Source organism: Phoenix dactylifera, chromosome 1 (assembly GCF_051530095.1).
Source record: "Phoenix dactylifera cultivar Ajwa chromosome 1, Ajwa_hap1_PhDact_Kaust_v1.1, whole genome shotgun sequence".
NCBI classification, from domain to species: domain Eukaryota; kingdom Viridiplantae; phylum Streptophyta; class Magnoliopsida; order Arecales; family Arecaceae; genus Phoenix; species Phoenix dactylifera.
This window is the reverse complement of record NC_143190.1, coordinates 36,221,951-36,234,541: the sequence shown is the minus strand read 5'-3', so window position 1 is coordinate 36,234,541 and position 12,591 is coordinate 36,221,951. Positions and strand designations below refer to the sequence as shown.

The 12,591-nt window shown below is 35.6% G+C and overlaps 1 protein-coding gene across 2 annotated transcripts in view; it reads left to right on the top strand.

The window, feature by feature from the left end:
• Positions 1-12,531, top strand: part of LOC103723331 (binding / calmodulin binding protein) — a 29,955-nt gene extending 17,424 nt beyond the window's left edge. For both annotated transcript variants that reach the window (XM_088723131.2, XM_088723130.2), the window contains exons 16-19: positions 1,870-2,059; positions 3,465-3,690; positions 12,018-12,173; positions 12,263-12,531. In XM_088723131.2, coding sequence (XP_088579257.2) covers positions 1,870-2,059; positions 3,465-3,690; positions 12,018-12,173; positions 12,263-12,356 — 666 coding nt within the window. In that variant the 3' untranslated portion in view covers positions 12,357-12,531. The remainder of the gene's footprint in view (positions 1-1,869; positions 2,060-3,464; positions 3,691-12,017; positions 12,174-12,262) is intronic.
• The last annotated feature ends 60 nt before the right edge of the window (positions 12,532-12,591 follow it).

The window sequence follows — 12,591 nt, the reverse complement described above, 5'->3', positions numbered from 1 at the left end:
GAAAAGGGGAAGTGATGCCAAATGCAACCTAAGTTTTAGGTCTGGAAGCTTGAGAACTTTTGATAGTATTTTTCTGATCTCCATTATAACCGATTTTGTAGATCAATCACCTTTATATTCAAATCTGCAGATCAGACAGAAAACTTTTAATTCTAATGGTAGTCTTGCAATTTTCATGATGATATGGATTGACTAATTTCTCTTATTTCTTTCTAAATATGGTTACAGCTCATACCTCATTAGGTCATATTTCTGTTGTTTGAATTGTTATATTTTATTTTGTCATAGTACAATTAAGTTACTTTAAAAGGATATTGAAGCATGTATTCTAACATTTCCTTTTCATTTCTTAATATTTTAGATTTTTTAATAGTTCCAATGTAATAGAACTAAATCTTTACATGCTAAGATCGATATTCTGTTATATGATATCATACATATTTTTAATAGGCCACTGCCGTCAATTGCTGGCTGCCACAGTTGCCAACACCATTGCAACTGCTGCCAAATACAACCAAGAGACTACCAAACAAGTTTTGGTTTTGGTTTTCAAGAAAAAAAAAAAGAAGCTGTTTTAGTTTTCATGAAAACTGAAAACAGAAAAGGGGAAGTGATGCCAAATGCAACCTAAGTTTTAGGTCTGGAAGCTTGAGAACTTTTGATAGTATTTTTCTGATCTCCATTATAACCGATTTTGTAGATCAATCACCTTTATATTCAAATCTGCAGATCAGACAGAAAACTTTTAATTCTAATGGTAGTCTTGCAATTTTCATGATGATATGGATTGACTAATTTCTCTTATTTCTTTCTAAATATGGTTACAGCTCATACCTCATTAGGTCATATTTCTGTTGTTTGAATTGTTATATTTTATTTTGTCATAGTACAATTAAGTTACTTTAAAAGGATATTGAAGCATGTATTCTAACATTTCCTTTTCATTTCTTAATATTTTAGATTTTTTAATAGTTCCAATGTAATAGAACTAAATCTTTACATGCTAAGATCGATATTCTGTTATATGATATCATACATATTTTCTTGTTTTAGGTATCCTTATCAGCAATTGTTTCTGATATTCTACATTTTCTGATTTTATTATTATTTTTTTCACCTCAACTCAGACTGAATTTGTCAAGATTGCTGAAACTACATCATCAAAGCTTAATCTGCTTGGCGGAAACCATAATCAAGATTGATTTTTTTTACCTTGTAAAAAAATTTGATTGGCTCTCAAAGGCCTATTCTGTTTTTGCTCTTTAGTCTGGAATGGGCCAATTTTGGTCCAAATTGAATTTTGATACCTCAGTTACTCAACATTTTTCTAAGACACACAGATGTTCACTTATATCCTACTGTTTCCACCCAGATGCAACAATTTCAGTCTTTCCTTTTTTTGCTTGATTTGATCCATCATCCATTTATTGGCTTAATTCAGTAATTCTGCAATGCTAGGTCCTGTTGTAAGGTTTCATATATCCTAAACATTGTCCACTGTTGTCCCAAATCTGTTTATATAAGATATCTTGCCTTATCATCAAGTTCGCATGGCTGGTAAAAGAGATACAGAATGTGGTGTTTTTTGGTACAACTACATACTGTGTATTCAGGCAACAAAAAATAATCTGTGGACTTTCATTAGAAAAAAAGAAAAAAATTTGACCTGTTGGCAATTGTGTTGATATTTAAGTTATAAACACAATATAATTATTTTGAAACATTTGAACATCTCCTATTGGCCTTAGTAGCTCTTTTACTTGAGTGTTTATTGAACTCTGGTCTCATATTGCCTTCTAATTTTAATTCTAAACTCCTCATATATTCCCTTGTTGTGCTGGTGTTTGATTAACTATCTCTTGCTCACAGTCCTATTGTAAAGGTTACCTAGCACGGAAAAATTCAAGGCAACAAATAGTAGAGCTGCGATACAGGATAAAAAAGTCTGCTGCAAATGTGGATAATGATATGCGATTAATCAACAGACTAGTTTCTGCACTTTCGGAACTCCTTGGTTGTAGAAGCGTTAGTAACATTCGACATACCTGTGCTACACTGAGTAAGCTTTCTTTCACTTCACATCAATATTCTGGGTCATTGTGTCATCATCTTCTGAAACGTACTGTAAACGTTAGAGAAAAAATAATCCTGGCATTTAGCTTCCAAATATTTCATTATGCTTGCATAACCTACTGTGAACGTTATGTTGCAATTAAGATCTTTACATTTGCTGTCTTTTATATTATTATACCATGTTAGATCATTATATGTCGTCTTTTGTCCTTGACACTTTGCATACATTTCTTTGGATAGTGCTACTTAGCTGCTTAGAGTATAAGCCATCTTGCTTTAATGGGAAGCAGGGGCAGAAGCGGGCAAGTGTGGCTAGACTTTGGTGGGAGAAAGGGAAAGGAAACGAGAATTCATAACAGGGACATGTTTGAGTACATGGGAATTACAAGGAAACCACTGAGAAACTAATCTGCAGGGCTTCCAGTTGGTTTCTTCTTTGTCTTCCCTTCTCTTCTTTCTTTTTGATAAAAAACCAAGAAAGTTTTGCATTCATTCCCTGTCATATTTCCAACATGTTTGTGTGTTTTGAAGAAACGACATCAAATTCATTCTCAGATGTTTTTCTCAGAGTTCTAACTTGAGTGTGAAATGTTTTTCCTTATTATTATCATATAAACAATAAGAATATTTCAGACTACCCACCTTACTAACATCTATTGTGTTTTATACATTTTATGTTTCTATCAATCTTCTTGTCATTTGTTTATACATGTGGGAACTACAAAAGTTATGGTGAAACTGCGAGGATCATGTAGTAGCAACATGCTTTGCTCGAGAATGAGTGGGTTGATGTGTTCTTGTGCACCCTTACTTGGTACCTGTGCCCTCGGGTAGGGGGGACCTTATTGAATCCTGCAGGGTGTCTTTTGACATGTTTATACTATTCTGGAGAAATACTATATGTTTAGTATATTGGCTTCTTTTTTATGTCTAGGGAAGGTGTGGTTATAAGTTATAGCTTTGGTAATTGTATTGCATAAACCAATTCTGATTGTTGCTTTGAGAAGAACTTAGTGCGTGCTATATGCCTGGCTTCTCCAAGCTTTTTCTCCAACTATCCATTTTTTCACATGGTACATACTATACAGTCTGCTGATTTGTTTTCCTAAGAAGCCAAAATGCATTTGCTGGGTTTGAAATAAGTTTTCTTACAAGTTTGCGCCTGTATTATGTGTCTGGGTAGTGCATATGCACTTTGGTCATCTAAATGAGCTCCAATATAAGTCTCTCTCAAGTTCAAAGCTGTATTTCCTTGCCTTTTTTTTTGAAAAGTATGTTATAAATACATGGTTTATACAATAAGCATGTTATTATTCTGTCGTATCATTGCATTGAAGATCTTTCATTTTGGAAAACTGAGGTTCTGCATTTTTCATAATGTGTGAACACAGATATGGCTACAGAGGTTTCGCAGATATGTTGTGAAACACTGGTGTCTGCTGGTGCAGTTAACATTTTACTAAAGCAAATCCACTCGCTCAATCGTGGGGTCCCTGATCAGGAAGTCTTGAAGCACATACTCTGTACTCTGAGAAATATCATTCGTTATCCACAACTGCTTCATGTGTTGATCAATACTCCTCAATCAGTGGAAATAATCTTCCAGGAGCTGCTAAGGTTTGTTCACCTTGTAATTAATTTATATAACAATGTTTCACAAACTAGTCATACTTGTGAAAATTAGGTCTAATTGCAAAAGTAGAGGTAATAATAGTATATAGATATCACTAGATATTGTGAATTAGATGGTTAAATCCAAATAAGTATACCAAACTAAGATTTTTAGTAAAATCCCTTCAATGCACTATGGACAATGTTGGCGTTCTGAATACTTCTGTTATTTATATATCTATATAAAGTAACTAAAGCATATTCTTGGAGATCCTTTGGACCTCAACTTTTCACTCCTTTTCCTTCTCTTTTCCCCTTCATCATTTTATCTATTCCTACTTCAGTCCTATTATCTGATTTCTGCCCGGACATACAATTTCATCGTAATCCGCGCCAATTGACCTAGGTCTCCACATAGCAAATGACAAATGTTAAATTCCAATTTTGCCCTTCCTTAGAACCATTTGTGGTCACTAAATTAGAGAAGGCATTCCTTGGATGGGAACACATTGGCCACTATGGAATGGTATTAGCATCAAATAATAGTGAGATGGTTGGAACTGAATCAATCCATGGTGTTAGTCTTATCGCAAACATGGTCTCAATAGCAATGTCATTCTATTCCACCACTGATAATGTCGTTGATTGTATGATGGTTATAACCACTGAAATTTTCCTACAATATATGATATCCTATTTTTTATTGTTAAAATAATAACAATTATAACAATATTATAATAAAAAAATAAGTGCTATTCTCCCAATCATTGTTCATTTGATAAAATTGTGATGAAAATATTTATCTTTTTATGGTTGTACAATCTCTTTTGGAGGGCTTGTGCGAGGACCCGTGCGGGCGTGTGTTTAGTCCCACATCGGTTATTCGCTGGGTAGATCTTGGGTACTTATACAGGATCAAGGAACCCAAATAATATCTTCCGGCTAGCCATTTTGGGTGAGGTCTTGCATTGTTACAAATGGTATCAGAGCAAACCTGCCCATAACCTATGTGGATTATGGGACATTGCAGCACGGATCCATTGGGGCTGACCACGGGCCAATCATGGTGTTTGTGATTAGATTTGAATAGATATGAACCCTTAGCCTGACGAGGACGTCAGGGCTTGAACGGCAGGAGTATGTGAGGATCCGTGCGGGTGTGTGTTGAGTCCCACATCGGTTATTTGCTGGATAGATCTTGGGTATTTATACAGGATCAAGGAACCCAAATAATACCTTCTGGCTAGCCATTTTAGGTGAGGTCCTGCGTTGTTACAGATTGTTGATGCAAAAAATTGAATTATAAGAACTACGATGATTTCCATTATTTTATACCTATACTATATTATTACATGAGAGTAATATGCTATTTAGATTCCATCCGTCAAATTTTGTGACAAGAATTCTCTTGAGTCATCTTTGTGCAAATATCCATGGAAAAATATGTAAGAAGTCAAATATATAAACCTCGTGTACTCTATTTATTTCTGCGCTCTCTCTTATCTACATAGTTTCTCACATCAAATGGACTTTATTTAAATGATCTCTACTCATCTCTTATTCGGATCCCTATTGTGAGGACCCATGCGAGCGTGTGTTTAGTTTCACATCGGTTATTTGCTGGGTAGATCTTGGGTACTTATAAAGGATCAAGGAATCCAAATAATACTTTTCGGCTAGCCATTTTAGGTGAGGTCCTGGGTTGTTACAAATGGTTTCAGAGCGGACCTGGCCCATAATCTGTGGACTAGGGGACACTGTAGCACGAATTTATTGAGGCTGACCATGGGCCGATCGTAGTGTTTGTAATTAGATTTGAATGGATTTGAACCCTTAGCTTGATGAGGACGTTAGGGCTTAAACGGAAGGAGTATGTAAGGATCTATACGAGCGTATGTTTAGTTCCACATCGGTTATTTGCTAGATAGATCTTGGGTACTTATACAGGATCGAGAAACCCAAATAATACCTTCCGTCTAGCCATTTTGGATAAGGTCCTGAGTTGTTACACAACTAAACTCTTTTAAATTTAAAATAGGCAAAAAAAAAATCGATACTCCTTTTGTAATCCACATATTTTCTCTCTCCTATCCTTTAATCCTTTAAACTGTTTTACTTTATTTTTTAATATGCATTACATGTGTCTAATTGCTAGTACAACATTGTGAAGGGAGCCAGAAACCATTATAGTTTAACTTCAAGTTTAAAAAATTTATGTGGTTAAGACCTTTATCAAATAATTATAAGTTACCAATCTAATATGGTGCATAACATGGCGCCATAAGAGTGGCCCAAGCTCCCGTGCTTACCACCAATCGGAACACCAAAACATCAATTGGGATGATTCCATACTAAAGATCCGATGTAAGAGTTTTGCCTTAGGCCTAGAATTTGTTTGATTTTTTTATCATTGTTACTTCAGCAATATATTATAAGGGAGCAGTTAACTCGAGCATTGGTGACCATAGATCCATGGTTTAAAATTAATCGCCGTTATAATCACATTAGGTCTCTCTCCAATAATTAGGGCTGCAAATGGGTCATGTTAGACTGTGGGATGCTTGACCTCGACCTGACATAGTTTCATGTTTGGATCTTAATTTAGGGCTCGAATCCAACACATTTGTTGATCGGATTGGGTTAGGTTGAGCCTATGGAAAAGATTTTAGACCTAATGGATGAATCATATTGGGTTGGGTCAACTATGACCTAGACCTAACCCGAGATGTCTTGATGCAGGTTTGAACTGAGCCAAGTCGGCTCTACAGTTTAGGCCAAGCATTTAGTTATCATTTTATAACTAAAATATTGCAATTGATAATTAAATATAAAATTATTAAAATTTTACATAAACTACAAAGCCAATTTAAATATGAATTTCCATTCCAAAGCTTTTTTTTATAATTTGTCCAAGAAAGTGATCACTGCTAATATACAACAATTTTAAAAAATAAATACTTGTATACTTGAGAATATTATATATTGGGATCCAGCTAAACAAACAATGAATGTTTAAACATAATTAATGAAAATAGGTAAGAGGAGACGAGCTTATTGAGATGAACGAAGAGGGATTAGTTTAAAAAGGTTCATTCGATGAGTTGAAAAGATATTGGGGGTGAAGAAAATGAGGTTTTATATACTTTGGGTTTTCAGGTCGGGTTGGATTCAGTTGGGCTAGATTGGTCTATTTTTTGTTGATGAAATTAAACCTGGATATTATATTGGTCGGGTCAGGTTGGATCAAGTCAGAAAAGATAATCCAAAATCCAGACCCAACCTAGTACAAGTTTGCAAGCTACATTTTTTAAAAATAAATATTTATATACTTAATATTACAAATAAGAATCCACCTAAACAAACAATGAATATTTAAATATAATTATGTGAAAATAGGTGAGGAGATTGGGTTATTGAGATGAACAAATAGAATTAGTTTAAGTAAGGTTCATTTAGTGAATTGAAAAGATATGAAAATGAGGTTTTATATAATTTGGGTTTTCAGGTCGTGTTTGATCCAATTGGGTCAGGTTGCTTCAAATCAGAAAACATGCATCCAATTTTTTGAGCCCTAACCCGACCCATGGGTCTCCAAAAATGTGGTGGGTCAGGTGGTTGAGTCATTGATCAACCCAACCCTTTTGCAACCTTACTAATAATAGAAAAAAGGACAATAGTTATTATAATGGTATTTACAATTATAATAATATTTCAAGATTCAATTTTATTTAACTTTTTATAAAAGTGATTTTATAACAGTGATTTGGATAACATTTGTCCAATAAAATATTGTTATATTTGCTAGAAGCATGGTATGATGTACCGATCGGTACAGGTCGGTACCGGGCGTACCGTACCCGTACCAATGGATACCGGTATCGGTACGCCAGTGTCGGTACGCCTGACATACCGCATACCGTACCGTACCGACATTCGGTACGCTTATGCTAGTGCGGCTTCGGTACGGAGTTCGGTACCGGTACGGCGAACCTTAGCTAGAAGTATGCTCTAGAAGCCAATGTGGCTGATGCATATTTGTAATCTGGGACATAAATTTTTAATTTGACTCTTATTAATAAATAAGATTGGGCAATTTGTTTTTCATTCATGTTTGTATGTATCCATGAATCGTCCAAGAAATTAATAGATGATGATACATATTCTCAAAGAGTTGAAAATTTGAGGCATGTGTTATTAGGAATTAATTTCTAAATGCTCCTGATCGATGGATCCATCACGAGGGACGGTGATCGATCCGCTGAGATTAGTGCACACATCACTTAGTCAGATGGACGAGTCTCGAGTTCACGGTATAGAGACACTGGAGTGATTATGCCAGTACTTGTTAGAGAACAAGGTACTGAGCGTGACCAAAGAAAGTAGTCACATGGATGTCTATCCACTCGTCAGTGACTACTTATGCTGCAGTTGTATGACTGGTGCTTTGACCTGCGATGCCTCAGCTATTCACTGTGAGGTTGCTGTAGTTTGACGAGCATGTGAACTTGGGCCCTAGCCATTCGGGTCCTTGTAGTACGAATTGGCTGCAGTAAGTCCATTTCGAAATAGGGTTGCATCTAGATGGAATCTATCGACCTTGATAGATTAGGAGTGATCCTATGTGATTTATGAGATTGAGTTCGATAAATTTTTGGTCAGGTATTTTGGAAAAAGAATTTTCCATATTTCAAACTGGAAGTCGAATAAATCTGACATATGACAGACGATGAAGTTTGACGAGTTATCCATAACCTCCATCACGTCGGGATCCATGATAGAGGGACTGTATCATACGCTAACTGCACGTAGAGGTTCAGACATTCCATTCTGCTGGGTTGCCATCACATACTGCTAGGTGTCACTAGTAGATTGTGAGACTCGAAGGCATTCACTTGGCGATCAGTGAACCCTGAGAGTAGAATTGAAATAGTTTAGTCCACTGAAAGGAGCTTCAGTGATATTGAGATAGAGATCTAATTGTCTCACTACCAGTCAGAATAGAACCTACGGGGTCACACAAATAGAGAATTTAATTAGTCAGACTATTATAATTGTGATTTTGAATCACAATAGAAATCAATCATCAATATGATTGGAGATTGAATTAACCCACTAAGTGTTAGTGAGTTAATGGAAGAAAAATTAAGTGGAATTGATTGCAATTGGATTGCAATTGGGCTGTTTAAATGAGCCAAATTAAATTGAGTTCGACCCAAATTGATTTGGGTTCATGATTGGGTCAATTGGATTAAACCAGGATTTGTGCGGACTCTAAAGTCCACATGGCACTCTATCATGCATGACGCCATAGGGATTAATCCCAATTGGATTAGGCTCTAATCAATTGATTAAGTGGACACTTGGCATTTATCCAAGGATGGGTTATTTCGAGAAGTTTGTCTCCTACTCATGATAGACTTTGGAAAAAGCCCTAAACCCAAATTTATTTAAAGGACCCTTGAGGCGTTATAGGTATGAGTTCTCCTCTTCCTCTCCACGCCTCCTTCCCTCTTCCCTTCTTCCTTTCCCACGGCAGCAAGAGGAGGCCCTCCTCTCTCCTCACGGCAGCAATGTGAAAGGTTTCTTCTTCCTCCAAGTGTTGGAAAGAAAAGAAGAAGAAGCAAAGGAAGAGATCAAATCACGCCAAGGAAGAAGGTGTTCTTGCTTACGTCAGCCCCTTCTTCCTCTTCTCCTTCTCCACGGCAGCAAGGGGTGCTCTTCATCCTCTTCTTCCATGGGTGCAAGGAAAGGAAGATCCATGGTTAAAGCTACATCCCTCATCTTCCTCCATCGTGAGCAAGGTTGAAGAAGAAAGGGTTTTTCTTCAAAGAGGTATGCTGCAGATTTTTATCTTCCAATCTATTTGATAGTCATGGGAGGTCTTTGCAAGGAGCTAGCACTCCGGTAAGACCTTATCTCAGATGATTAGATCCTCGTGTGGATACCTGTAGAGGCCGGACATGTGTGCGGCTTAATCAGGAACCTAAAAAGATCATCAGGCTGCGGTGTTCATAAAACCGCACAAGGTTTGAAGATGGGATCTTCAAATCGTTATCTCTGAATTTTGTTTCTATTTACATGAATGTTAATCAACCTCCTTCAGATCTTAATCTCCCTCCCTCTTGAGTTCAAGGATCTTCTGGATTTGGATTCAGAAAAATTTTTGAACTCTACAATTCTTGGCACGTTCATACGATGAATGACGCCTCGTGCGGTATTCCGCTGCAATTGTTGCATCACGCGGGGCGTAACTCAGCAATATTGGTGTTGTATAATTTATCATTCTATATATAATTAATAAGTACCCATCACAAGGGTTGGGGCAACTAATGTTTGGTCAACTATGATTTTGATGGGAATCCACTATATTAGAATAATGTAGTTATTGAGACCCTTGTGATCAATGGAAAGAGCAAATGTACAGTGATCGCTTAAGTTATCAATCAATGTAACCCTATGCCCAAGAATCGTCTTTTATGATTACATTTCTTCATATTACTAGCATCCAATTACATGGTCATGATCTGGAATAAGTTTTTGTTTTTAGGAACTATGAGGGACTTTCGTGCTTGATAGGTGAATAAATTGATTGTTGAGTAATTTAACTTAATTTTGGTATAACCCATATTACTATGTTGCTTTCCTCAAATTTGTAAATTGTTTGCATTTGATAAACATGTTGTAAATATTTACTCCTATGATGTGTCTAACTAATTCTGTGACCATAATGTTGTTGGTTAATCATGTGATGATTGAAATACAAATGATTCTAAAAGCATTTTTGATTGTGATAGTAACCGATAGATGATTTGCTTATGCTCAGACTTCATTATGGTATAATCAGGAGGTGAAGTTAATGGTTGTTTTCCTATAAAATTCACTTTAAAAGTGTGATAGGATATACAATTATTCAAAAGCAATGTATCTGTTCAGGCCTAGATTTCTAGTGTTATTCCATTACAATGAACCCCTATCAAAATCATTATTGGTCATTATAATGGCCATAATGACTATTATTTGCCACGTAAGATGTGATTTCAAATTTGTTGGCATTATAGCAGAAAATATTGAAAAAAAAAACAATGTAGTCTTCCAACTCATTGTCCATGTCATAGAAATTATTATTTTTAGGTGGTACAAACTTCTCTAGAGAGAAAATTAGTTAAAATTTTAATTTTAAATATCACACTTTATTTGGAGAAGTAGTACAAATGCGAATAATACCCATTATTTGTGTTATAATGGGTTGTTATGATACAAGATAGCCATTCTTCAATATTGCATATACAACATAATGGAGGTCAAAACTGTCATATCTGTTATTTCATAATTGGTGTGGGTTCTTAGTGATAATGCCATGGTTCATCGTACCGACCCGAACATGGTGGTACGGGACACTTGTACCGGTAACTAGTATGGGTGGTGTATCGATATTCGGTACGTTGAAAAGATTCTGTATCGTACCAACACAGTGTTAGTGTGGCACTTGTACGGGATCCAGTACCGAGACGGTGAACTTTGGATAATGCTATATTAAAAATGAATTTTTATTTAAGAAAATTTTGTCCTTATTATATTTATAGATTGCACGTAACATGAGAGAGTTCACCGTTTCTGCAATCAGTTTATAGTATGAAAGGATTTTCTTTTTATTTTTTTAGAGGAATATTATGAAAGGTACGTTGAACTTGATATTTCTTTGCGAGTAGTTTAAGTGCTTTTTCTCCTCTTTCACTCCCGTAAGAAATTATCAAAAAACTGATTGGTTGTGCTTAATATATGGCAACTTTTTCTAGACCATTAGAGAAAAAAGGGTCGTTAAATCTAGACATAACTTCACATAATTGCCTTCATTTTTGCTAAATCTAGACCATTAGAGAAAAAAGGGTCGTTAAACAGTTTGTTGCATTTTGTGTGTAAAAACAAAACTACTGTTATCTTACACAGTTTGTTAGGTTTTTGAAAAAATTGATAGTTTGTTTAGTTATTAATAGATTGGTTTTTCCTTGACAAATATTAACATATAGATGGATAATTTCTTATTTGTTTTGAACTTAGTAAAACTGTACATTGATCACGACACAATAAGTTTCCTCATATTGCATATAAGTTTAGTATTATGGTTGATATATTGTTGCATAGTTGCAGATTAATTATCAAATACGTACGCAGTTCATATTTTTTTATTGTCATATAAATTATTCTGGTTCCTTATATACTCTTCTGATTGGGTTCAGCTTCCTGTGCATCATGGACGGGCTTTGGTAGCCACCAGTAAATAAATTTTCACCATTGCTTTTTCATTCTTATAACTACTTTATCAATTGCCTCAGGAACAAAAGTGAAGGGTTTTTTATTGCAGCTGAGCTTCTGAAGAAAATGTGTTCAATACAAGAAGGCCTTGCTGCAGTTCACAATTTACAGGGTCATTTAAGGAGATTAAACTTTCTTGCTCAGGATCTTGAAAGGAAGACAGAGCTGCAGAAGAGGTGAGACAACATGCGATCTTTTCATTGTCTCAAGCATATAAGATGTACTGAATATGTTGATATTGTACCTGCTGCCTCCATTCATATAGGAATGCTCGCCTGCGTGCTGAAAGGGACATTACCATGCGAAGGTTTAGAGAAACTGTCAACCTATTACTTCTAGTTGCAGATGATAATCAGTGACAAAATTTGAGGCTTTTTAATTGCCATTTTGTGGAGATTCCGTCCTGATTAATTTCAGGCTTCTAAATGCTATACATGAACAGCCATGTACATGATAAATGGTACTAATCTTAAGTGCCAAACAATGTAGTACACTAAGCTGTTGGTATCTGTATATGGTGTTGATGCTTAAAAATGAAGCCTTTCATATTATCATTGATAAGCCATCATTGGTTGGATTGTGATTTTGTATACA